The sequence below is a fragment of the Rhipicephalus sanguineus genome, chromosome 4 (genome assembly GCF_013339695.2).
Source record: "Rhipicephalus sanguineus isolate Rsan-2018 chromosome 4, BIME_Rsan_1.4, whole genome shotgun sequence".
In the NCBI taxonomy this organism is placed as follows: domain Eukaryota; kingdom Metazoa; phylum Arthropoda; class Arachnida; order Ixodida; family Ixodidae; genus Rhipicephalus; species Rhipicephalus sanguineus.
In genome coordinates this window covers 26,573,106-26,600,726 of record NC_051179.1, presented here as the reverse complement: position 1 = coordinate 26,600,726, position 27,621 = coordinate 26,573,106, and the positions used below count along the sequence as shown (strand labels likewise).

At 45.7% G+C, this 27,621-nt stretch overlaps 2 protein-coding genes across 2 annotated transcripts in view; both read right to left on the bottom strand.

Moving 5' to 3' along the window:
* Window positions 1-27,621, bottom strand: part of LOC119389273 (rabphilin-3A) — a 99,009-nt gene that overhangs the window by 48,811 nt on the left and 22,577 nt on the right. The window contains exons 2-7 of the mRNA XM_049415074.1: window positions 13,755-13,852; window positions 6,686-6,829; window positions 5,578-5,707; window positions 2,802-2,888; window positions 1,475-1,631; window positions 464-565 (exon numbers count right to left, since the gene is read on the bottom strand). Coding sequence (XP_049271031.1) covers window positions 464-565; window positions 1,475-1,631; window positions 2,802-2,888; window positions 5,578-5,707; window positions 6,686-6,829; window positions 13,755-13,822 — 688 coding nt within the window. The 5' untranslated portion in view covers window positions 13,823-13,852. The remainder of the gene's footprint in view (window positions 1-463; window positions 566-1,474; window positions 1,632-2,801; window positions 2,889-5,577; window positions 5,708-6,685; window positions 6,830-13,754; window positions 13,853-27,621) is intronic.
* On the bottom strand, window positions 21,846-22,403 carry LOC119389272 (histone H1, gonadal-like). Its single transcript, XM_037656473.1, has one exon. The coding sequence runs from the start codon at window positions 22,401-22,403 to the stop codon at window positions 21,846-21,848; it is 558 nt and encodes a 185-aa protein (XP_037512401.1).

Genomic DNA, 27,621 nt, shown 5'->3' with positions numbered 1-27,621 from the left:
AAGAAGCGCACGTAAGAAGAAGACTCCGAAGAAGTTGAAGGACTATGTTAGACAGTAAAGGAGAACTGTGTTTTTTGTGTTTTTTTGCAAAAGGGGATATGTTATATAAGGCGTCGCTACCGACGACGGCGCTGTGAGATGGCACGCGCTTGGCGGCCGCCTCAGGGAGAAGGAAGAAGATAGAATAAACAGTGATGTCTTCGCTAATGCTGTCATAATCATTATGCACGATATAACAATGATGACGATTAGCAGGGCCGTAACTAAGGGGTGGGGGGGGGGGGTTGAGGGGGTTCTGACACCCCCGAAGTTTTTTCATGCTTTAACTTTTCGTGTGTCACTAAAATACTTTCACGCCTTCACAGCGACCATTAGTTGCCAAAGTTAGCCGTTATACAAACAAACACCCCCCGAAAAAATTCCTGGGTACGGCCCTGACGATTAGGATGTTGATATCACTCACTCGAGTCGTAGAGAGCCTTCCTGGTGATGACCCTCCTGTTGACGCGCACTCCTTTCGACTCGTCTTCGGAGCTGTCGCTCAGGTCTTTCTCATTCTGCGTCCCTGCATAAGCAGTGAATGAATGAGCGCTGCCATAACCAGTGTGGAAACGTCGGTATAGGTACAGTTGAGCTATACAACGAGTACGTAATGATATTTCACGACAATGTATTTGCTGTAACGAGGCATCCGGCTTTCTTCCGCAATGAGATGAGCAGCTGTCGGGAGCGCCGTTACTAACGTCCCACATACACTATTTCACGGATGGGTTTCGGTGAATCCATATTGCCGTTTAATAAAACGCACAGTATTACTGTAGAAGCATGAAAATGGTTGGATTGGTGCATTCGAAGTTTCATACGAAAATAAGAAAATATTAGTTTAACAGCCCAAGGTGGCAGCACCCGCGTGTCTTACGTAAAATCGTCTATATAACGAGCAGCTAAGGAGCAATGGGGCGGTAAAAAAAAAAACACTTCGCATATATCGGAACTGTCGGGCGCCGGATTTGGGTGCGACTCTCGTATTACGGCGCTAACGACTCAAGCAACATGCCGATTTCATGCGCATTGCCGCCGTCCTCGCAGCTTTACCTAAACGCACCGTAAACGTACTCAAAGCACAGGGCGTTCCAGCAAAATAATTGCTGGTGTTTTACGTGCCAAAACCACGAAACATAATAATATTGAGAAAATAGCGCGCGACTATTTTAAAATGCACGCAGGTAAAACTTTCGCACGTACCTATGCATACCGGATGAAAGGAGACCGCGTGCGTGTACATAAACGCGGCACTCGTACGTATATGCGTAGCACTCGGAAGGAAAACGAAACTTTGGGGGAATGTATATTTCTGACGCGAGATTGAACGTTTCTGCGTTTCCACAAATCACCGTGCTATCTGTTATTTAAACTCCGCTTCGTGACTGCTAGCCCAACTCGTGGGTGATCGAGTGGGCGAAGTCAGGCTCACCCCTGTGCCATCCTCGGCCGACGAGCGCCGCAGAGGTCGCCTCGGTGCCGTTGTGGTTGCTCCTCACGGGACCGTACCGGCAAGTCGTCTCGGTCTTCTCCGGCACCACGTAGTTGGGCAGGCCGCGGTAGAACCAGGCACCGGACTTCTTCCACATCTGATCACGCGTAAAGAGACGTATATCACTTTGCTAGTAGTAGTAGTAGTAGTAGTAGTAGTAGTAGTAGTAGTAGTAGTAGTAGTAGTAGTAGTAGTAGTAGTAGTAGTAGTAGTAGTAGTAGTAGCAGTAGTAGTAGTAGAAGAAGAAGAAGAAGAAGAAGAAGAAGAAGAAGAAGAAACGTAAGCATTAGGAGAAGGAGGAGGACATCCCTTCAGGAAGATGCGCTGAGCGCATTAACGACGATTACGCCGCCAATCGATAATAAAATGCAAAAAGCTTCCAACAATTGATCAACTCAGCCACGTTTACGACAAACGAGCGCCTGTTCCGTCCGTTGGAATTATCGCTGGATGCGCTTGTAGGATGCAGCTGATCCCACGTTCATGTCAAACGCAACGTGGGATCTTGTTGTTGTTGGCTTTCTTTTTTTTTCATGAGCATGTGCGTAAACATGTAGCGGAAACTACTGACGCAATGGTAGTCGAAGAAAGTGAAGTTTCAAGTCTCTATCTGATTGTACGATAAGAACTGAAGAAACTGACGCGTTGTTACTTTTACATAAGCAAATTGCTGTAGCGCGCGTCTTTCTCCACATTATAGCGACACACCAAGCACAAGATTACCACCGCGCCGTTGTCGTGATGTTCCGTGTAAAGTCCAAGTGCGATAACGCCCTCTGTATGCTGTGGGATTAACGAAAAACGTGCGAGGAAGCGCGTCGGGTTCGCTCGGTGTGCAGGAGGGAGGCAAATTCGCCGTTGAGGTGGATGGAGAAGGTGAGCGAGTGCGAACACGGATTGATGGCACGATAAAAGGCGTGTGTGCGCCGTAGAGGAGGGATTGCCTCGTGTTCTCTTTAGCGCGTTTCCTGCCGGTTAGATAACCAGCGATTTCAGCCATAATCTTGCTGTAGTGCTCGTTCTAGTGGTGCTGGTCCATCCATCGCTTCTCTCTCTCTTTTTAAATCTGTCTCTGTGGATGAGTCAGTAGCCTTAGCGATGCTTTTGCCTATAACTAGAAATCGTCCCATCGAGCTCTTGATTATTTCACCGGCAATCTTTCAAACGATCAAAACACAAGACCACCGCAAATATGCACCGTGCCTGCAGCGTATTGCGGAAAAAAAAAAGAAAAAGAAAAAGAAAAGACCGGCCTATCGGCACTCACCTCCCGAGTCTCTGAGCAAATTTTGCATAGCCATATTTGTTCCTTCTGGGCGCCGTAGGTGTCCACACTGCACTTGCTGCACACAGCCTGCGACAAAGCAAGACGGCCGAGCGCAAGAAAATAGTTCGCAAGGTCCAAGAACACCGCGCCTGAATGAACAAGTTGATACGCCGTTACAGTGTGCAGAAAAAGAGCGGCAACGAGTGAACTGTTCTAAAAGACTTGTTGCTGGGCGAGTCGGTTCATTCTTGATAAAAAGGGTATGCGCAAATTATACAGGGTGTTTCTTTTTTTATAAGAAACACAGATTTCTTATAAAAATTCTAGGACAGTCGCGCTCCAGTCGTTTTCGCACCGTACTCTATGTCGAGGCGGAAATATATACTCGGTCGCAACTAAAATCACATTGACGAGACTACTTAACGGGCTCGTTAATTAAATTTTTAATTATTGACTTGAGGGCAGTTGCTTACCTTAGAAAGCCGCAGTGCTCGCCAATTTATGGCATACCCATTTTTTTTAGACATCACGAAAGTAGCGCGTAATTCGAGGTAGACATCTTCGAATTTTAAGGACGAAATCGAAATTGATAGCGCCCGGCGCGCAGAAAACGCGGCCTCTCTGTTACGTAAGAACAGGACAATAGGACCCCCCCCCCCCCAATAGGAATATCAATAACACAGACACACACAAAAAATTGCTGAGATGTATATACTCGAACACGGACCAGTCGTTGACATAAAACAATAAAGCAGAGCACATCGTTCTGCGCATATGTGAACATATATAGTTATTCTTTTCTTTTGCGGAGCTCCTGTCACACGCTCGCACGCAGGCGCATGACCAAGTACTGGCTCCCATATGGCACGCGCGGACTCGGACGAGACTCGCCCTTCAGCCGCGAGGACGAGCGCAACGAACGGAAAATATCCGCCGCGCAATCCCCAAACTTGCGCACTGCCCGCTCGTCCATCCCGGGAGGCTGTTCTCATTTATTAAAGCGAAGACCCCCTTTGTAGACTCGTCTCGAAAGACGGGTCGAGATAGAGGGAGCGTGTGTGTGTGTGTAAGTGAGAGAGAGGGGGAGATGGAGAGGGAAAGAGAAAAATAGAGAGGGAGAGAAGGAAATAGAGAAAGGGAGAAGAGAGGGAGAGAGAGATAGAGGTTGAGAAAGAAATACAGAGAGAGAGAGAGAGTGTGTGTGTGTGTGTGTGTGTGTGTGTGTGCGCGAGAGAGAGAGAGAGAGAGAGAGGGAAATAGAGAAAGAGCGGAGAGAAGTAGAGAGATATATAAGGAGAGAGAAATAGAGAGAGGGGAAGAGAAAAATAGAGACAGAGTGTGTGTGTGTATGAGAGAGAGAGAGAGTGAGGGAGGAGGGGGAGGGTCCAGGGTCGTGATCGAAGCAGGAGGAGCCGTTCTTCTACACCGCGCCCCACACGCACACCTGTGGACTTCCTTTCCCCGTCTGTTGCGTCTCGATGAATTGCGCGCAGCAAACGCGGGCTGGAGCCTCGAAGGGCCCACTTCGTGCGAAAACGCGCAGCTGCTTTCTTCGCTCGACAAGAACTGGTGCCTCGTATGCATGGAGTATCTCACTCGTCGAAAGACCGGACAGCTATCCGAACAAGTTCTTTTCTTTCTTACCGCTAGTTCCGTATTTGTGGTTCACTCCTTAGGCCTTTCTCGGTTGTCGGCGCTCCCAACGTATACTTCGAAAAACCAGCACGATTGCGGGGGGCTCAACATCCCGTGCCACACACGCGTATTTCTCAGGAGACGAGCAACGAAATTTGAACGTCTTGGTAAATGGGGGCCACGTATGCGTTGCGGCCGAGCGCGGTAAACTATATACGCATCAGGAACGCGCCCGTAATATCTACGCTCGAGATTGGATTGGCTGCATACACGGCAGTAGCTGCTACAAGAGCTGCGTTTCAAGGCGCAGCGCACGATGTACAGGTGAACAGTTCAGCAAGAGAACAGAGAGCAGTGGCGTAGCCAGAATATTTTTATGGGCGTGGGAGGTTTCAACCAAACTTTATGTATGTATGTGTTTGTATTCGTGTGTGTATATATTATACGCATGCAAAATTGAAAATATTCGGGGAGACAATGCGCCCTGCCTCGCTTCCTTCCTTCCTTCCTTCCTTCCTTCCTTCCTTCCTTCCCTCCTCCCCCCCCTTTCTCCCCCCCCCCTGGCTACGACAATGCCGTAGAGAACCGTGCGTGTGGAGGAGTTCGATGGACGGACGGACAAAAGACCGGGAAACCGGGCGGCCATCAATCAATCAATCAATCAATCAATCAATCAATCAATCAATCAATCAATCAATCAATGGATCGCCACACATAAGCATTATCTCGATTATTTTGTTCGTGAGGAGAGTAAAGCTGATTTATCAGGTTTAGTAATGTAATAATAACAATTGCTAGTGTTTTACGAGCCAAAACCACGATACGATTATGAGGGACGCCGTAGTGGAGGGCTCCGGAAATTTCGACCACCTGGGGTTCTTTAACGTGCACCTAAATCTATATGTACACGGGCATGTAGCATTTCGCCTCCAACTAAATACGACCGAGATTCGATATGTTTAGTAAAGGGCGGAGGTTTTGCTCTTTGTCTGCAGCACCCTAACCGCGGCGCCACTGGGTTGGCACGACATCAGTGCTTTTCAGAATGCTTCCGTACGTTTAAACTCTCTCCGCCTGCATGCTTGTCTAAACTGCGGCGTTTAAGAAACATACCTGAACATCAAATCCAGCACATACGTACCTTCCTGCAGTCGTAGCACGTGAGCGGAGAACCGCTGAGCAGCCCAAACTCGTTGGCGCACAGAACGCACTGGCTCGTCCCGTTACCGAGCGCGTTCCGCTTCATGTTCTCCAGCCGGTCGACAAGGCGCCTGCGACGAGCACGACATAAGTCAGAAACGTGTGGTTATATACAAACTGACGACCATGACCTCCGAGATCCGGTGGCTCGAAGGTGAGCGGAGTGAACCATCTCGGAGCCCACGACGCCAGAAGCGCGGATTCCAAGCTCGTTTTACGTCTCGAGCAAACAATTACGCAATATCAACGCAATACTAACGCAATGCTACGCGGAAGTGGAGCGGAATCTACAGATTTAGCGACCGCCAACCATGAGCGTGAGGTTACAAATCCGCTCTTACAATAAGGTAGCAAATTCGGCGAGTTGGAATGTATACTCACGATGACCAACGCAAACGAGACACAGGACTAGAATAATGTACACACGTGAGCGTGAGCCATACCCATCGATTGTGTGTGTGTGTGTGTGTGTGTGTGTGTGTGTGTGTGTGTGTGTGTGTGTGTGTGTGTGTGTGTGTGTGTGTGTGTGTGTGTGTGTGTGTGTGTGTGTGTGTGTGTGTGTGTGTGTGTGTGTGTGTGTGTGTGTGTGTGTGTGTGTGTGTGTGTGTGATTTTCTAGATTTCTTTTTGTTTCGCTACTGGGGGTGTACGTTCTTCTAATCATGTGTCTTGTTTGCACTGGCCACCACTCTTACAACTGCGCCGCGAGTTCGTCGCTCCTCCGCCAGTCTTCCACGCTCAAGAAAATAAAGTCAAAGCACGCCTTCAATTCAGACTAAAGCGCATTCTCAGGTGGCAAAGCACAGTAGCTATAGTCATAATATTACCTTGACTTGGGCGAGTTGGTACGTACTCGGACAACTGAAAGAAAGAAAGAAAGAAAGAAAGGAAGAAAGAAAGAAAGAAAGAAAGAAAGAAAGAAAGAAAGAAAGGAAGAAAGGAAGAAAGGAAGAAAGAAGAAAGAAAGAAAGAAAGAAAGAAAGAAAGAAAGAAAGAAAGAAAGAAAGAAAGAAAGAAAGAAAGAAAGGAAGAAAGAGAACTCTTTCTCACCCCACTCGTCGCTGCTCGAGCTGTTCGAGCATGTCGGCCCTCTTGATGACGCCCACGATGAGCTCCTGTTCGCTATCGTTGAGCTGCTCGTGGCGAGTGAAGCTGCTCAGGGCACCCGTCTTCACCGACCAGCCCGTTTGCAGCCTGAAAACGAGAATCAGATGAGGTGTATGCAGTGTGAAGGTCGCACCATGCTATATACGGAGAGAGAGCTTAAGCGAAACGACGTTGTCGACATTCGACGTGTTCGCTCTCCGGAGTTTTCGTAGTCGCAGCACTGCAAATCAAAAAGTAAGGTTAAGGATGTGGGGCGCACACGCTTAACAGCTGGTCATTACCTATAGGACATTCACTATTTGTTAGAGGCAAGTATCGGACTCGTTATCCGAAGGTTGTAGGTTCGATCTCTAACGGAGACAAATTTGCATTCTCGTTCACTCTAATTATTTTCCATTTACGTCATAATTAGTGCACTACAGTTGAACAATACAGATAATGCCCCCCATAGCTTCATCGACTTCATTGCCTCTTGGTGTCATTACGTTGAGTCTAACGAAGAAACGAGCCCTTGATCCGTTCCCTTTGTTTCGTTCATTTACTTTTTGTAGTAATTAATATCGTGCTTCGGTGTTCTTTCTTAATGTTCTCGTTGCCTCCGTGAACATGGCAGCATGCTCCGTGTACGTTTGCGATAGCTAGATGGACAAGTTTCAAAGTTGGCAGAGCCATTTACAAGAAATCTATGCGCTCCTTTGTTTTTTTTTTTCGTTTTTTTAATGACAGACCAATCCAGCTCGCGACCAGACAGTGCGGTAATTGATTGTTCGTGGCCCCGCATAATACATTAAAGCTTCAGCAGTGCCGACCCAGCTTGACTGCATGGAGGCGATGACTCCAACGAGGAATTGCTTAAAGAAAAGAAAAAAGCTTCTCATCCGCATTGTCTTTATCTCACTCGCTGATAAAGAATGCAAATTAGAGACGATTGTTATAAGAATCCGAAGGGCCGATTGTTCCCGACTGGGCAGCGGCGTTGATGAGCATAAAGTGCGGTGAATTGTGACCCGATACTGCAAGAAGAGCCTCAGCGACAAAAGGTCTTCGGTTGGAATTCGAGAGAGAAAAAATAAAGAACAGTTCGGCTCCCTGACTATCCCTTTGTTCAGTCTGGCATATTCGCGTATTGTTTTCGCTTGTTAGCTGTTCTTATTTGAACATCACCTGAACTCATTGTCCTTTGTTCAAATTCACGGCTCTCGTGGTCAAGAGTCGCGCGCTAGTGCGATGGGAATCAAAACGTATTGCAATAGAAGAAAAGAACTGCCGAAGCTATACGTCTTCAGCGATACACACCGCGGTTATACGAGGCCCATTCATCGACTCGCCGCTTCTCCATCAGCGTTTCGAACGCCGCTGTGTTGGCACACACTGCGAATGCATAATATATGCTGGACTAGATTGGAAAAGTTTCTCGTGTCTTTATTTGTTCCCGAAGAAGTATCCGTACAGAATTCCGCGCGTGGATCTGCCAGGGGCACGTTGGTTGTTGTTACTGTTGTTGTTTCAATGACTGGTCTTCTCTTGTAATCCAGATGCGAGAACGTGGGAACGTTAGAGCCGGTTATCCTATCATTATGATATTGATACTGAAGAAACACACACAAACAAGAAAACAACAAGGAAGAAAGGTTGTTGTTGTTGTTGTTGTTGTTGTTGTTGTTGTTGTTGTTGTTGTTGTTGTTACCGCCACCGCCTCAATAAGTAACTCATACCCACGAGTGGTATTGGTCACGCTGTAGTTAATAAAGAACTTCTGCTTATTTGCCCTTAGAACCGGCTCATGCTTTATACGCCAAATATTGTATATGTACTACATAGTGCTCCTGATTATTTTTATTTTCTTATTCTTTTGTTCTTCCTAATTTTCTTGTCTTTGTGTATTTCTTCAATACTACTATCGTAATGATGGGATAGCCGGCTCTGACGTAGCCTGTACTTTCCCAAATTTTTTTTCCATATATAAATTTAAAAAAGTTAAAGTTCTATCGTGCGCTCGTTAACACTAAAACGACGTAATATTTTCTTTTTTCTCTTCTGATGGCGCTTGCCCACTGCGGAGGATTGGGCGAAATTGGGCTGGTGTAAAGGAAGGTAACTTACCACTGAAGTCAACAAAAATATGTACGTACACCAGGAAATAATGAATGAAAAACAACTGACGATAAACTTCCCGCGAAAATTGCACTGAAACAATTAAACATACTTCCAAGGCTGAACAAACATCCCCTGGCAGTGTCAGGACAAAGGGCACCCCGTCGTGCTCGTTTCTCTTTAAGTTTATATATTTAGATATGAAAACATGGAAACGTAGGCAACGTCAAAGCCGACTCTTCAGAAATCACGAATAATTTACTGATCCAACAAAGAAACCAATACGGGGAAAAGAAGAAGAAAATATTCAGAAGCACTTCTTTTCTACATTTCAAGTATTTTATCTTCATCACCCGATTGGATGTGAGCCAGGAAGTTTAAGATCTACATCTACATTTACTTCACAAACACACGAACTCAAACGCGCATAAAATGTCTACGTCACTTGCACCGAACGTGCACGCCAGAATATAATGGGATAGTCAGCCATGACACAGCACTCGGAACCCACGCAAGTATTTGCTCGCGTGCTTATACAAACAGAGGACGACCATCCCATCAATGGGGCTCTACTTTTTTTTTTTTTTGGGGGGGGGGGGGGTTGTTTAATCAGCGTCCGATTTGGAATTAGACTAACAGATTTCACCGTATCTTGCTGTTAGGCTGGTACACGCAATTTCTGTCGCAAAAAACCTGCTTCTTTCGAAATTGGGCACCTCATTAACTACCTGGCCCTCAGTTTCACAAAATACATACCGCACGACCGTGTTGGTTGTTAGAATCTACTGTCTGCCGATCGCACACGAAGGCAGTCATGTGCTAAAGAAAAGAAAGAAAGAAAGAAAGAAAGAAAGAAAGAAAGAAAGAAAGAAAGAAAGAAAGAAAGAAAGAAAGAAAGAAAGAAAGAAAGAAAGAAAGAAAGAAAGAAAGAAAGAAAGAAAGAAAGAAAGAAAGAAAGAAAGAAAGAAAGAAAGAAAGAACATTCATATGACAACACCACGACGTCCCCTATAGAAATGACGTCACAAATATCGACAGCGCCTTTGCGAGAGTGTAGTTAAAAGTTCGTCAAAATGGAAATATTACATGGTGTTGAAAAAGAACTGAGGGTTTTACCTCAATGATCTAGAGAGTGCATGTATTGCGATGTGTCGCATTATTTAAAGTCGTTAAAATTAAGTTCTTCAGTTTTACGTGCCGAAACCACGACACTATTATGTGGCCCGCCGTATAGTAGAGGACTCCAAATTAATTCTGACATGTGCGCTTATTTATAACGCGCTACTAAATCTAATTGCGCGGGTTTTATTGCCTTTTTCACTCAACGAAACGCTGCCTCCGTGGCCAGAAATCGAACCTGCATCCTCGATCTTAGGAGCGCGATGCCTTAGACTCTAAGCTACCACGGCGGGTGGCTTCACAGCGTATACTCTACAACAAACAAACAAAAAACTATATGTTGACACTTTCGCGCGCATCCTGACTTGTCATGTACATGACTCCATTTAAAGAGCACGTGAATTCTCTTTGGAGATCATTATACTCTCTTTCGAGAGTCATGGGACCGAAAAGAGAGTTAACGTGTCTCTTTAAAGAGAGTCATATAGATGGCGAGTAAGCTGGACTCACCGAGAAAAAGTAACCCACGCTCTTTTTTTTTCCATAGAGTGTAGTACGCGAACTCAAATAGCCGTCGTGCTGGTCATCTTATATTTTATCGCCCTCAACTGACCACTCGTATAAACTGAAGTGCATGTTTATAGCCATGAAACCATCTTATAGCAAGTACGTATACAGACCGCGGTCCAAGGTTAAACAAAGGTCAGATGCAGTCAATCTGTTTGTGTTTTTTTGTTCCTATCTTACGCGCGGTGCGCAGGTGACGCCATGCGCTATAGAACGAAGCATTTTCTATTTATTTATTTTTTACGAACAGGCACTTCGGCCATAAAGGCTCATTTTCGAGGCTTCTGGACGATCATCAAAAAAAAAAAAAGAAAAAAGAGACACCGTGCGGATCTTGGAAAGTAATGATCCGACTTCCGAAGCAGAGTGCATAACGGACCCCACGGGAGCCACTAAGCGAACCGCTCGGATGAGCAGAGATTTTTTTTCACCATCCTTCTCTCTGGCTCTTCTAGAGTACTTCTTTTCCTGTGTCATTATTTAGAGGAGTTTATTTATTCTGCCGGTTTAAATTTCAGTCTTAAATTATCCGTGTCTTCGGGGGTATGTCCGTTAGTACGCGATAAAAATAGCTGTTGTTGCCATCTTGTATAGTGCTGTATACGCAGAGAGCTCTAATGGTTAAAAATGCGGCGAATCCTTTTACAGCTTGTATAACCGAAATGTTTCGGTTCAGTCTCGTAACCTATTTCAAGCGCAAAAAAAAAGACAAAGGAAGAAAAGATATCGAGGTAATGCATCAGTTCTGTCTTCTGCATTTGTGAACTGTGAGCGCTATTCTTGTTCTGGTTATTAAGGCGAAAGCCTTAGATGCCTCACGAAACGCTGAAAATGACCGTGGGCGCTGGCGTCCCTCGGCGTCGACGTCAGCATGAGAGATGCGAAAATCATCATCACATGATTACGCCACCATATTACGTCACAAATATATATATATATATATATATATATATATATATATATATATATATATATATATATATATATATATATATATATATATATATATATATATAGTGACAGAACGGATGCCCATAGAGAACGGCAGAAGATATTAGTTGGTGTGATAACATAGGAAATTTGAAGGTATAGTACGGACCTGCAGTATATATTTGATGGCGGCGCCTACTTGCAGTAAACGAGATGGCATAGAAGATCGTGAGGAGAGCCTTCTGTGCGATCCTAAGTAACCGATGTCACATATTAGGACACCGGGCCTAAAAGGGGCCACTTTTCTTGCATTCTTCATTAACCCTATTATATCTTATTAATAAGTTATAAGTTATAAATTCTATTATGTGTTTCCAGACAGCCGGTATATGTTGGCACGTGTCTACGTGTCATTTGAAGGGAAAACAGAACACTAGTTGCGACTGTCTAAAATTAATGGCGGGTAAAACGATTCCTCCGCGTTCTGTCGCATTGAGACAGAGGCTTCCGAAAGTACCCGAGTTTCCAGCTTCGCGTAAAGCTCTGCGATTCGTCGTCGTCGTCGTCGACTGGCATCACGATAATGGCGTCGCTAATGAATATAAACAGTGCCAGACGGGAGGAAGTTAAATGGAACTCCTTTAATGGCCACCTGTCCCGATAATGTATAACTCCCCCTCCCCCCCCCCCTCCCCCTCCTCACCTCCGCCATTGCGCGGTGTTTACATTGACGTTAGCCTTGTTCCCATTCGTTGACGGCAGATATAACGAGAGTAACCCGATGCGTCCAAATTCGAAGAGGCGGGCGAAAGAAAAAAAAAAAGAAATATTAAGAAGCCGGACGAGACGTCGTATAAGCACGTCTTCAGCGTCCCCTTCATAAATTTTAATTAACGAACCGCGTCATTAATGCCGAAGCCGATGCTGCGTCTTTCGACCGTGTCCTCCAGTTCTCTTTTCTGCTTCTATTTTAACTTAATTCGAGAAAACTGTAAAGGGAGTCCGCGTCGTAGTGAACGCTCGATTTCAAAAATGAAGAGCTCGGCGAACATATGTTGAAAGGAATGTATTCCTAGTGTTTTCTGTAACGGTGGGCAATGACGATAATTTCTCGCCGAATTCAACTTGTGTCTAGTAGAGGCCTCTGTTAACTAGCCCTCGTATTTACTCGTGTGTTACCAGCCCTTACTAACGCTGGCTAGAGCCGGCTAACGTTGGCTATATCCGTTATTGTAGTAGCAACATTGTATTAATTAAACACCAAACATACGATTGAGTTGTCTATCCAAATTGTGTTTGCATTCTTATTTTTTTCGCGACTGGTGCCATCTATGAAAAAAAAAAAAAGAAATTAAGGCAGATTCACACTGTGGTGCCAAGCTTGAAGGAAGAGCGGAGCTGGACGGCCGTCCTTGTTTTTCTTTCTTTCTCTCTTTCTTTCTTTCTTTCTACCTCTTTATTGTCTCTGCTTTTTTTATTTATTTCTTTCTCTCTGTGTCTATTTCTTTCTATCTCTTTATCGCTCTATCTATCTTTTTCACTTTCTTTCCTTTCTTTCTCTCTCTCTCTCACTATTTATCGCTTCCTCATCCTTTCTATCTCATTCTCTCTCCGTGTATTTTTTGTCTTTCTATTTTTTTCTCTTTCTTCCTTTTCTTTGTATCTGTCTCTTTTTCTATCTATCTATCTATCTATCTATCTATCTATCTATCTATCTATCTATCTATCTATCTATCTATCTATCTATCTATCTATCTATCTATCTATCTATCTATCTATCTACCTATTTCGTTCTCTTTCTCTCTCTCTCTCTCCCTGTACTCGTTCTCTCCTCCATCCGAAATATTGCATCACACGCCGCACAAATCGGCGCAGCGGGAGAGCACGCGCCGGGCGCACATGTTCGGGGAGCAAAGCAGAAGATGAAGAAGAGAGCGCGCGCCGGCCGAGTTATTGAGTTGCACGCGCCAGAAAGAGCGAGACCATTCATGGTGATGATAGTTTTTGCAAACGAGCAACGGAATAACGATAAGCATAACAGCTGAGCCACTGTAAAAAAAAAAAGAGTGAAGTAAGACAAGCGTGAATTCTTGTACAACCGGTCGCCTTTCGACAGGCGGCGGAGTGATTTGTGTACATATATAATTTCGTGGAGAAGCATTAAAATGATTTGTTTTTATATATGTTACTCGCCGTAGCACAGACTGAAACGACGCAGCTTCCGCTATTCTCTTACGTTCTAATTCATTTGCTAGGACAGCGTGCATCTCTTGAAGTAAGGGCGATAGATCGATATACTCACTTTGCCCGCAACGCCAGCTCCCGGTCGTTGGGACAGACCCACTTGTCCTTTTCGGCGAACTCGCTCATCGCTGCCTCTTCTCGGCTTTTCTCGGTGACCTGCGAAAACGTATACACCGCCATTTCCGTCAAGATGGTTCGTCACAAGAAGTGACGTCAAGCATCAACACAAACCACGCGCCTGTGCGAATTCCTCTCTCCATTCAAACACTCGAAGAGTGCTAAAGACATCGCCGTCTGTTGTGTAGGCTACACTTAACACTGATTATTCGTGACAGCAATTATATACTTTTCCTTTCAAAAGCTGTCAAAGTATATATACACGTGCAACACTTCACGCCGGCAGCATGCACATCGCTCAATTCGGTAGCGCGGTTCCAGAGACGCTCATGGCGCTTCCGAATTATACGAGAGCTAGAAGTGCCTTATATGCCTCATACCTTATATGTATCTTGCCATATACGTCTCATGAGCCATATATGTCTCATGAGCCGAAAAATCCGGCGTAGTTAGCGCCAACGCGAATGGTTCAAAATGGTGTAAACCACTTTGATTTAATTGCGCGATACGCGTTACCGCAACACACAGATGAACTTCACTAAGTTGCGCAAGGGTTGGCTGTTGATGCCGCAGAGGCGGCCCGCACAGTAAAGATTTCTGCATATCGCGGATGCTGCTTTGTACCAGAAGTATCTTTGACTAATCGTTGTTGAGTTTTAGTTTAGTTTATTCAACCACATGGCAGGTGGTACATAAGGGCACACATGGACGCTGTTAGGTGTGAAGGTGTTGGTTAGGTGCTGCGGGGAAGAGATTAGAACAAAAGAAGTTATCGAACCTGGCGACTTCACCTGAGGGTAAGAAGTTAGCGCGACGACGCGAAAGGAGACGACACGAACACTGCATGAAATAGAAAACTTTAATAAACCTTCGTAAGCACTCGTAATAAACTCTCGTGTTAAACTTCCCCTTGCCAGATATATTTCGGATTCGGTCTGAATTATGACATGCGCAGATTCCAAGAAGAAACTTCTCCCAATGTGTAGATTGAGCAATTGTGCCGTGTGGTTCCGAAAACCATGGTTACGTCTGTGTCCAGTACAATGACACCACTCTCAGTTTCCAGAACAACAAAACTCTTCTAAGCTACAAAAATACGTGAGCCACCCTTAAATGCAGCAAACAAAACTGCAAGTAAAAAGAAATACTTTCGCGAAGAGGCAAATACGAAAGGAAGAAAGAAAGAAGGAAGAAAAGAACGACGTGACATTCGATGGCTTAATGGCATCGTCTGTGTCTGACTACACTGTAAAATTCGGTCTGTAGTTCCAGGCATCATCGAGTAAACAGGACGGGACCATAGCTGCACCAAATAGCTCCCAAAAGTTTGTAAACCTATACGCCGTGTCGTAAACATTTTATTCTTTCGCGCTACCTTCGCCGCTTCTTCATCTGCGCCAAACAAACGGCAGGCTGCAGCTATAGACCGTTCGAAATGCGGGATGATTCAATTTCTCGGTTCATTCGACCGCCGTGAAGCGACGACTGCCTCTGATGACGCGCACATTGTATACGTTTCTCCGGTCTTTTAATTCGATCTCCCATGAGAAATCCCCGTTCAGTTTATGTTCTGGCGTCCGCGTGCTTTAAAGGGGTAGTTTCCACGGACATTTTTAATGTTTTCGAAGAAACGATTGCGTCGTCAGCTGCGCTGACATTGTTGTGCGGAACAGAACGCGATCCTCCCACGCGCTGTGAAATTCTTTATATGTCTCTGGCGATTTTCGTGCTTTTCACCTTGAACTGCAAAAGGAAAGACGAATTTATTCTGATTACTGGGGCGTATAGCTCTGTTTAACATGCACCTAAAATGTACATTCAGATGCTTTACTCTTCTTCAATTAAACCAAGAAAGGTACAGAAGCTAACTTAGGTATAACAATACCAGACAGAGGCTTCTGTGCTGGTTTCACAAAGATACAACAGTTCAAATACAAATAAGTTCGCAGCATGCAGCAAGTTTTCATAAAGGTAAAGTATACAATAAAAAAAGTCACAGTTTCGCCGCAAGGCCGAAGCAATGAATGCGATAGCAAGAAACTAATGCTATATGAAGTGAGGCTCGCCAATGGATACTCTCAGTTTGAACAGCGCTCCTGTTGCAAAGGCGGCCGAAGCAGCGAAGGAAACTAGCGTGCTTCAAGTGTCGAGCTGTGACACTTGATAGTTCGCGCTCATCTTCTGTTTGTTCGTTTAGCGGCGTCCCTTGAGCTCGAGTGGCTTTCGTACGCTGCGTAACATGAGCGCGGACATCACGATGAAAGCGTGAAACATGCAATAGATTTGCAACATGCAACATCCCTCTTCCCCTCAGCACAAGAAAACCGCGCGAGCAGACAGCGGAACGGCAAGGTTCTCCCTGCGCAAGTATAAGAAGCGAGTGAGCTCGCTGACGACAACGCCATCTCGCTGGTAATGAAGAAACGCTTATAAGCGCAGCCGTCTCCGAGTCCGTCCAGCGGTAAAGGGTGTGTATATAACGCTCGCCGTTAGCCACGTGGAGGATCTGCGTTTCGTGGCGTAGTGGCTAGCGCCACTCGCTGCGGAGGAAGAGGTCCCTGGTTCGATTCCGCACCTCGGAAGACTTTTTCTGAATTATTTTTCTATGGGGCTTATATATATATATATATATATATATATATATATATATATATATATATATATATACATACTTATACATATACGGTGCATGACGGCGGCGACGGCGACGGCAAAATCCAGCCGACACTGCCCATATAATTGCTATCGCAATACAAACGAAACAATACATTCACAAGTCACTTTGAGAAATCTAAAGGCTACTCAACAATTATTTTAATGCAGAAGGGCTTCCTATACTAAGTAGAGAAATCAGTTAACAATAGGAGTTACATCAATTTAACCATACTACGTAGAATACAACACATACACATGAAGAGACACTTAGTAGAAGATAATATAACTGTAGCAGAAAAAAAAACGGAACACGAACTAGAAAATAAACGCTAAGTAACAGCATTCTGTACAAATAAATGTGTAGTTAAATAGAGTACAAGGAAAGAAAAGTTATTTCAGTTAGATAAATCGTATATGTACATGCACCACTTAGCAATACCATCTTTAGTTGTTTCTTAACGAGGTTTTTGCTGATCTCGAAGTCCAAGTCTGCTTCGACTTCGTTTGTAATCGATGCTGTTTCGTATGTCATCGACTGCTTTCCGTAAGTAGTCCGTGTTTTGGACATGTGTCGTTTTTGCTCCCTAAAGGGATATGACGATCTTTCTATGTTACTATTAATGTGTAATTTTGTCTTCATGCACTAATTGAAGTAGTTTGTAGGAAAACATTTAGTCAGCCCTTAACACATCATACTTTCAACTATCAATCAAATACAATTGTGTTTTCTTTTTTGTGTTCCTGTTATCTACGTACGCTCTACGGTGTATGTTTAGTGATTCAAGTGACCGTGGTGCCATCGTGAAAAAGTTCTTCTGTGTGTATAGCGATATATTGATTTTTCTCTATCAGATTTTCAGGATTTCACTGTGCGACATACCACCTAAATAAGCTTTTAAGTCGAGACATTCACGCTTACTTTATTTGCCTAGTGCAGCACACAGGAATTATACAGCACAGTATCGTATTTTGAAGGTAATATCTAATAATATACTATATATGTCGTTTTGCTTTCTTGGGTTTGCAATAATACTTTAGTAATATTTTCACTTGTTTATTTAGTATATAGCAACATATGGTCTATTCCTTTAGGTTGTCGTTTGGTTTAATGTTTTGATTTGCCCATCCTGCCAAGACAAAAATGTTGGTCCGGCAGTACCGATAAAGGTATAAAAAGACGAGACTAAAACGCGCTCCTCGGCTATAGTTGGTAAAGAAGGAAGGCACAACAAGAAAACACGAACATGAAGGACATGAAGGACTGGGCGAGGCACTCTCCCTGCCCTTCACGCCCTTCGTGTCTGTGTTTGCCTGTCGTGCATTCCTTTTCTGAGAAAAAGATGAGAATATATATGCCTCGCCTGAACTCCTCCTTTTGGGAGTGAGCAATCACCTTCCCCGTTTCGGATGTGTATACAAGAGATAAACTGCGCTGACGTGTTTCTCGGCTCAATCAACAAATAAAACAGGGGCCAATACAGCTGGATGTTTGTAAAAAAAAATAAAAAATAAAAAAAGGCGGGGCATCTGAGTTTTCCGAAAGCAACATGGAAAGGTAAATGGTTAACGACCGCAGGAAGAGGTACGCAGTAAAAGGAAAAAAAAGAAAGAGCGCAAGGAAATAAAGGGCGCGCGCTTCTAATGCCTTGAGCCTTAATAAACGCGCCTCCGGGTATTTGCGACGCTTATATGCTTGCGAGGCATTCGCCACCACAATCGCCGCGTGCGCCGTAATAACCCGGCATGCACCCGAGGGCACAGTGGTGTGCATACTAAACACGTAGCAGGGACCGCCAGCCAATTAACGCCTCAGGCACCGCGTCGAGGTTCTTTTAAAAGAAAGACCGCGCACGTGCGAACGCCGCTGTCTATACGAGACTTCTAATTAATTCGCGATTAAAAGGACTCATCAGGGGCCGGGGGGGAGGGGGTAAAGGGGCACTATATATGGGGCGATGCGACGCGGGGTTGCCTCACGCCTTATCATCGTTGCATCAGAGAGACTTAAACGCAACAAAAATCAGCTAGAACCAGGGGTATTATTTTAGAGACTTAAATTCCGCCGTCTTGTCAAATTTCGTAATGGCGGCATTTTAAGCCAGTCGGAGAGGTCGCAGCAGCCCTCTGGGCCAGTGAGAGTTGACCTATGGCGGATTTTGAAAACATGGCCGAATTCGAAAATGTCCGGAATATCACCCTATCAGCTCGGGATGTTATCGACGTGTATCCGAGAGCATTGACCGGATTGGCACGGAATTAAGACAACATTGCTATCTATAACAGCGGATAGCTGAAATTTTAGTTAGCATTAGACAACAGTTACAGTCATTTAGCCAAGGTTAGTCAACACTAAACGACACTAGCCGAAGAAATAAATCGCGACTTAGCGGACTCAACGGGGTGTGGGTCGAAAACTATGCAGCGATGAGACGCATAGGCACCACGCGTTATTCACTTAAATTCAAGTTTCATATCTTGCAATTCATATCTGTGTTTATCTCACAACACAGATGTGAGGGGCTGTTGGGAAAAAGCTGCCCCAGGACATCTTGACGAGTCTACAAACCAATTTATAAGCAGTGAAGCAGTATTGAAACGTATAGAATTTTAAGACAAAGATAAGTACACCGATAAATCACAAAAGAACTCACGAAACAGCAGTATGTATAGAGGTAAGTAAACCTATGCCACGTTATTTAAACACATACGTGAAGTTCTTCGCGCGAGCAGAAAAACAGATTGATATTAATGAGAGCGTAGCTATTAAGAAGAGGCGGAAGAGTATGACGAAGGCGTTCTCTTCCAAGTTATAGACTTGATATCACAGAGATGTTTTTTTTTTTTTTTTTTTCAAGGCGAAAGCCTTAGATCCTTCATCAAACGCGAAAATTGACCGTCGGGGTCGGGGACGGGTGATGCAAAAAATCATTTGATGATGTTATCACATGACATGTTAGCTTGGTCAGATGTGGTCCGATCACAGAGGCAGTTCAAAACCAGGCGAGGTGCCTCCGATCCCGGAGGTAGTGCAAAACCGCGTTAGGTGCACAATGCTTTCGGGGGGGGGGGGGGGGGGGTTGAGAAGAAGAAAGAAGAAGATGGCTATCGCCTTCGAAACGTCTTACGTGAACGCATAAGGGACCCTGTGAGCTTTTATAATCAGGCGGAACCAGGTTGTCAATGTGCATGCGAGAGCATCGTTGGATTGCATAAGAATAAGCGCAAGGTTGCTGTTATACGAGTGGATATAATGTACTGGTATATAAGCAGCGCGGAGATCGCGGACGTATTTGTGCAGCGTAGTTGTAAAACCAAGATTCGTCCGCCCTACGTGCGCGAAAACTCCTAGCGCGTGTGTGCAACAGAAATTGAGCATTCCCCCATCTACTCGCCACTGATCCACTGAGAACGAAGAAGGGAACACGCGGGCGGCAAACACCAATTAAGATTTCTGGACAGGCTCAACCAAACCAATAATTTGGAAAGACGTTAGTGAAGGGTCGGTGTTAACCCGGTGCACGGCCGGACTAGAAAGGCACGCCAGCGTTCGCGCGCTTTTCCAGTCCGGCCGTGCCCGGTGGTAAACACCGACGCCGCAAGTTTCAGATTCACTGGTTATTTATTTATTTATTTATTTATTTATTTGTTTATTTATTTATTTATTTATTACAGCAGAGCTGTTATGCTTGAGGTTTGCCGTGTGTCGTAGGTAGAAAATTATGATCGTGAATCACCACGCGCTCTCTTCGTCCTCTTTTTCACCTTCTGTCTCGCTCCGAGGACACGTGCGCCGAATTGTCCGGCGTGGGATGCAACAACTCTGGTGGGCGAGAGAACGAGTACAGAGAGAGAGAGAAAGAGTGATAAAGAAAGAGAGAGAAAGAAAGAGAGGGAGAGAGAAATAAAAATATAGAAAGAAAGAGAAGGAGAAAAGCAGTTGGAAAGAAGGGAAGAAAGAGAGAAAAAGATAGAAAGCGAGTGAATGACTACAGAGAGAGAGAGGGAAAGACATACAAAGAAAGGGAAAGAGAAAAATAGGGAGAAAGAAAGGAAAGAAAGAGATGGCAAGGAATAAACAGAGAGAAAAGGCCATGAAAAGAAATAAAGACAAAACAAGATATAAAAAAAAGAGAGCAAGCACAGGCATGTATAGTGTAACACAGGGAGGGGTGGGAAAGAGAGAGATGAGAGGGTAAAAGCCAAGCCAAGCCAGAACCAGCTATGTGTCCACTAGCTTTGCTGTTACCCAGCCTTGCGCGACTTCGGGCAAGCTGCGCTAATTTGTTTCTTTCGACCCCTCCCAACAATTGACGTCTTTAAGGGCTGAGCACTTTAGGGGTCCGGGCTGTCGTATGCTGTCGTCGACTCATGTAGTTTGGCGTAACGCTGGCAAAACCACGTATAGCATAGCCATCTGTAGCATACTGAGCGCACGCTCGCGCCAAGGAGAAGTCTTCTTCCTCTTGTTCCTCGTGTCTTGACGATGATATCAAGTACGGAGCACTTTAGGGCCCCGGGCTGTCGTATGCTGTCGTATGCTGTCGTCGCTTGACGTAACGCAGGCAAAACCAACGTTAAGTCAAGCCAACCAACCAACCTAGTCTAGTAACGTTGGGCAAAACCACGTATAAAAGTAGAAAAAAAGGAAGCAAGCGAGAAATAGAAAGAGAGAGAAAGAAAGAGAAAAAAAATAGGAAGAGAAATAGAAATAAATAGAAATAAAGAGAGAAAAAAAGACGGAAAAAGTCTGGAAAAAAAGAAAAAGAAAGAGAGGAGAAAAGAAAGAGAAAACCGAAGAGAAACAAAGAAGGCTGTCCAGCTCCGCACTTGCTTCAGGGCTTGCTGACTTATTTTTTTTACTACCTATTTGAGTAGGCGAGCTGTTGTACTGCGATCTCGGCACGATTCTGAAGACTCCTTTACGTACTGCAGCATACAACCCCTTACACAGCCTGAGCGATGTACTGTATATTATTTGGACAATCTCGCCCACATGGATATTGATGATACAAATGAACCAACATTGGTGCACTAAGATAACCGTTGTCGCGTCTTACCCGCGATTTCACCAGCAAATGAAGTACATTACAGCACAATTCAGACAATAATTGGGCCATACAGGGGCCATTTTATCGGAAAAAGTAAGAGGCAAATAAATACAAATTGTTCATTTCGCCCTGCTCTGCCCCAGGAGTAGCTTGGTCAGTCCTAACCGAAACTTTAGCTCTAATCATGGCTTCACGCGTCTTCTACTTTCTCTTCCGAGCTCTTGGAGGTCTTGCCGACCCTCGTGGGGCTCCCAGGTCTAGTTGACAACGCGCTGCTCGGAGTCTTCCTCGCCTTCACGCGCCTTCCTCCGTGGCTCGAGGACGCGTGACTATGGGCATGGCGACGCTTCTTGCCGCGCTTCGAGAGCACGCAGGTGGCCGAGGAAGAGCTTCTGGACCGGGCGTGGAGGCGGCTCTTGCTGTTCCTCTTCGTTCTTCGTGCGGCTTCTTTCCGACCGTGTGGGCGAGCTTTCGCGGCTTGGGGCTTTGCGCGCGCGTCCGCTATGACGACTGCGGGACGAGTGCCTTGATCGGCCGCGGCTCACCCTCCTCCTGGCACTGCGACGCTTTGGAGCCTCGCTAGCCGTGTCGTTGGTGATGCTTGGGGAGGAGCTTCTCGGGGCTTTAGTTGCGACTGCCCTGCTGCTGGAAGGGCTTGCGGGTTGCGTTGCATCCGCTGCCTTCCGCAACTTTCGAGCCACCGAGATAGCGATGGGCATCGGCGCTAGCCGGTCCACCGACACGCCCTTCGGCGGTCGACCGCGTGGCCGCTTGGCAGCCGGAGCCTCGTTGGAAGGGCCAGCGGCATTGTCGTCAGCAGCGGCCTGACACTTCACTCGCCCGGCCTTTGGCGGACCGTGGTTGGCCACCGCCTGTTTCTTCGCCATGGTGTCGTCGCTCCGGGTCTCGATCTCACGTCGGCCCTCGATCCCGAAGACCTCGCTGTGCTCCTCAGCGTTGCCGCTCGCCGGTAAGCGGTCCCCAGGAGACGGCTTTGGTTGGAACAGAGGCGAGAGCCCGGATTAAACAGCCAGCTGGACTGAGCAGAGCAGAACCTTGGAACCGTGGCACACACCCACGCTGGGGGACAGGCCAAATAAAATTCTCAATCGGCCGCGTTCGGTTCTCGTGCACCGCGTGCGCGCATTCCGTCTTCCTCGTCTACTGCAGATCTTTAGAGCATTTTAATCCACTGTGCAATCTGCAATGTGAATAAAAGCATCACCAAGTTTACTTATTAAAATTAGTGTTATTTATACAATCGACGGCATTTAGTATTACAGCATGGTTGTTGTGGTTGAGGTTTGCCGTGTGTCGTAGATAGAAAATTATCGTGATGAACAGGAACGCGCTGTCTTCGTCCTCTTCTTCCTCTTCTGATCCACTGTCGAACCACGTGCGCAGATTTTTCCGGCGCGGGATGCAATAATCCTGATGGGCGAGAGAGGAAATACAGAGAGAGAGAGAGAGAAATAAAGGGAGAAATACAGAATGAGAGAAAGAGCGAGAAAGAGAGAAATTCTTGGCGAAAAAAAAAGTTTCTTGGCGAGGCGGGATTCGAACCCGCGTACCCACGATCCGAAGGCGAGCGTCCTCACCAATCGGTTACCCAGGCACGCTAGCAGAGCATGGCATAGCCTTGTATAGTATAGTATAGTATAGTATAGTATAGTATAGTATAGTATAGTATAGTATAGTATAGTATAGAATAGTATAGTATAGTATAGTATAGTATAGTATAGTATAGTATAGTATAGTATAGTATAGTATAGTATGGTATGGTATAGTATAGTATAGTATAGTATAGTGGGAAAGGGAAGTGAGTGTGAGGAGCAGGGAAAGGAGGATGGGAGAACTCGTAAAGAGAGAGAGAAGGAAAGAGAAACAGAGAAATAAATAGACAGGGATAGAAAGAGATAGAGAGAGACACAAAAAGGGAGCAAGCACAGCCAGTATAGCCATAGAGTTTCCTAAAATTAACTAGAGGGGACTCTGGCGCTGCGATCGTTCAGCTACCATGGGAATGATGGGTAGTACACAAATTTGCCTAGTCTTCGTGCTTGCGGCTTCAAACGCACTTGCGGCTTTGTTTATTGCTGTGTTTTGGCGTTCGTTTTGGATAAAATAATAGACCGTTGTGAACTTCGTGACCACGTTTGATTTGGTGAGTCTAAAAAAGTTAAAGTGGTGAAGTAAAACTGCTGACTTTTGCTGAACTTTGTTTTGTGACAAAGCGGATGCAGCCGACGCGGAGCCAAACGGAGCCGAAAGAACGAAGTTTAGACAAATTTGTGTACTACCCATCATTCCCATGCTGGCTGAAGCGTCATACGTTGAAGCTCCCATAGACACTAGCGCCAGAGTTCCCTCTAGTTAGTATTGTAGGAAACTCTATGAGTATAGCAAGGGATGGGAAAGAAAGAGGTGAACGGGTAAAAAGCCAAGCCAAGCCAGGACCATCTATAGGTGCTCACCAGCTCTGCTGTGACCCAGCCTTGCGCGACTTCATACAACTGGCGCTAATTTATTCATTTACTTAGAATACCCTCAGGCCCAATGACATTGCACCAGGGAGCGGTAAAAAATACACAAAATCGCGAATAAACCAGGAACAGGTCACAAGAAATTACAGTAATAACGGAAAGTTAAAGTAAATCAGAATAATTCATAGATAAATCCCGAATAGATTACAAGTATAGCTACACAAATACCAGCGGCACAAAAGGAAAAGCAGAATATATGATATCCTAATTATCAACTACAATGCGAAATTCGATGTATAAATGAAGATGGATAATTGATGCTGCTCAAAAAAAAAAAAAAAGGGAGTGGAGAGAAATACTACGTGGCGCAAATGAGCGAAAGAGAGAGGAGGATATTCAAGGTGGAATGTCGACATTGTGTTGGTGATCTATGCGAGATGATATAAAATTTACGCGAGATTATATGCAAACCAGCTGTATGGAATGCGTGGGCGGTGATTTTTTTTTCTTTTTTTTTGCCTCGGGGACGAAGGACTCCGCACGAGCGCTGCCGCGTGTACAATTAAACGTCGTGAAACACCTGCCGCGCGTCCGTGTTCTGATATGCCCCGTTAAATATAGATCGGTCAGTCGCCCGCCAGACAGGTGCGTGCGCAGAAGTGAAAGGTGACAGAGACGCGCGTGCAGAAAAAATTTAAACAACATTCTGGATCCCTTGCCCTATCGGCAAAACGGGTGAAGGCGAAGCTTTGCATCTGAGTGCCTGGCGTGCTGTTTTTCTTTCTTTCTTTCTTTCTTTCTTTCCATCGCATTGCTCGATGCTCCCTCCTGACTGTTTCCTTCCTCCGTGCCAAGAATTGGACCTTCATCCACGTGTTTAGCAGCGCAACACTTCATTTGCGCAACAATGACAGGAATGCGTTCATGTCCAGGCAACAAAGAAGTGTTGCAACGTGAAGTGACAAGTCAGCTCCATCAAAGATCAGATCGCCATATCAGAAACTGTTGATCGCCGACGAGCCCACGACCGAGAGAGCATCGATTATTGGAAAACGGCACGCATGCGGCAGGCGCATCTTCGAAGGTCGCATTTGTGTATATACGGTCGCAGGCGCCGGCGTTTTTGCGTACGACGCCGCCACCGAAATCTGCGAGTCACAGCACGCTTTGCTTGAAAAAGAAAAAAAAAATGCGCGCGATTTAGTGTAGGAATTTAATTGACAACATCAACATCAAGTACTTTACGACAGGCCTCGGCAAGTTCCGAGCACGCTTCAACAACACAATCTTCAGTACAACATATGTCGAATAGCGGCATCCTTCTCTCCAACAAGGTTCCAATAATAGCAGCAGCCAACGGTGTATGTCTATTTGTTCCAGCAGCGCAGCTGTTGCAGCTGAATTCCGACAGGATTTCCATCACGAGGCGCAGGTTCCGACAATAGCTGAAGCAACCTGGCTTGCCGCGGTGGTGGTGTGGTTACGGTGCTCAGCTGCTGAAACGAAAGTCGCGGGTTCGATTCCGATCGCGGCGGTTGCATTTCGATGGGGGCGAAAGCAAAGAACACCCGTGTGCTTAGATTTAGGTGTACGTTAATGAGCCCCAAATGGGTGGATGGAAAAAGCTATATTAAGGTTCTTCGGAACGCGCTCTAGCACGTAGCGGGCCGCTCTCACGTCGGAACAGATATATAGACCCAAGTCTCTCTGCCGCGTCGCGGTCCCGTTGGACTGTCCATGGCTGTTCTTCGAGTCCGAGGCTACTAATAATAGCGCCACATTTTACCCAAGAACAGTAGCTACCATCGTTGCAGCAGCTTTTTGCCCTACGTCAGTAGCCTTGTTTTCTGCCACAGGATTCGAGATGTTATACCAGTGGCAACGCCCTTTTATTCTACCTATTAAGCAAGTGTTAAAGTGACATATTAAAGTAGGTGTTCTACAAATTAAAGCAACTGAAATGTTGCGCTGCTAAACGCGTGGATGAAGGTCCAATTGCCGGTATGGAGGAACAGTTCTAGGAGGGAGCATTGCCCAATGCCAAAAGAAAGAAAGAAAGAAAGAAAGAAAGAAAGAAAGAAAGAAAGAAAGAAAGAAAGAAAGAAAGAAAGAAAGAAAGGAAGAAAGAAAGAAAGAAAGAAAGAAAGAAAGAAAGAAAGAAAGAAAGAAAGAAAGAAAAGAAAGAAAGAAAGAAAGAAAGAAAGAAAGAAAGAAAGAAAGAAAGACGCAGACCTGCGGTGTCGTTGAATCCAATTCGGGCTGCATCAGACGACCAACTCTTTCTTAAGTGCGTCACGCCGTCCTCGTTTCAACGTTTATGAAGAGATACAGTGAACGTCGCCGCCATGGCCCTAGAGAGCTCTGCATATAAGAGAGCCGAGTAATCCTTGCCTGGAACAACACCGCACGCCAAGCATATATACACGCCGTTGCACTAAACTACGAAGGCGTTCTCCGAGAAAGGGAAAGGTAGCAAGAAGAAAAAGAACGGAAAAGGAACGAAGGAAATACAGTTAAGCACGAGGCGCGCGTCAGGATCATGCGCGGTGACACTTCCGACATTTGACAGGAAGTGATGACGTCACTCGGCTCTCTTCGGCTGACTTCCGATCCAAGTACGTGACATCGTTGGAAACGAAGCGTAAGAGGCGCCACACGCGCACAGTCACGAAACAAAATTCAACGAAAAGGGGAAAAAAATGAAAGTAGTGACGAACGGTAAACGAACTACGGTGACGAATAGTAAGTTTTTTTTTTTTTTTTTCTGGCGGTCTTAAGTGCACGGCAAGCGTAAAGCAGGACGTGTATTCGTGTAAAGATCGCGCGCACGGTTGCAGGGTTCGGGCGTCGAGGTTCCGTGTGGTTGCGTGCCCAAAAAGAAAATAAAGAAAGACTGCTTTTTGTTTGGAGGTTCTGCCGGGGAGTTCCGCGAACAGTTTTGTGTTTCCTTCGTTCCCGGAATGTTCGGTGCTCGTTGCATCCGTTCCGTGCATCCATCCTCCTCGTGCACATATCCTTCACACAGCGGCCTGTCCCCTCCTTCCCGAGCTTCTGTCAACTGCGGTGAATTTTAAGCAGCTACTCGCTCCGCGAACTTTTCGCGGAAGGAGCGGCGACTATGCTGATCCGATCCGATGGCGTTGACATTTTGAGAAGCGCGCGGCGACCGACTGTCAGGGAACGCGAGACATCAAGACGCCTCGGAGATCACGCTGTTTTGATCGTCCGCGCGTGAGGCCATATGCGACGTGCGATGTTCCAGTTTTATATATGTTCCGTGCAATGTTGTGGAAGTTGCGCAGAAAAAGACTCGTTATCGGAGCGCATGTCTCCGGGAGATTCGTGATCTTCAACATAGTACCAACTCATAGTAGAGCTCCGGCTGTCGCGCTATGGTTGGTACAAGGCCGGAAATGGTCAGAGGGCCAAAATAACACACACACACACACACGCACGCACACACACACACACACGCACGCACACACACACACACACGCACGCACGCACGCACACGCACGCGCACACACACACACACACACACACACACACACACACACACACACACACACACACACACACAGACTCCAAGGTCCACATGCAGAGAAATACCCTATAAAGTGGA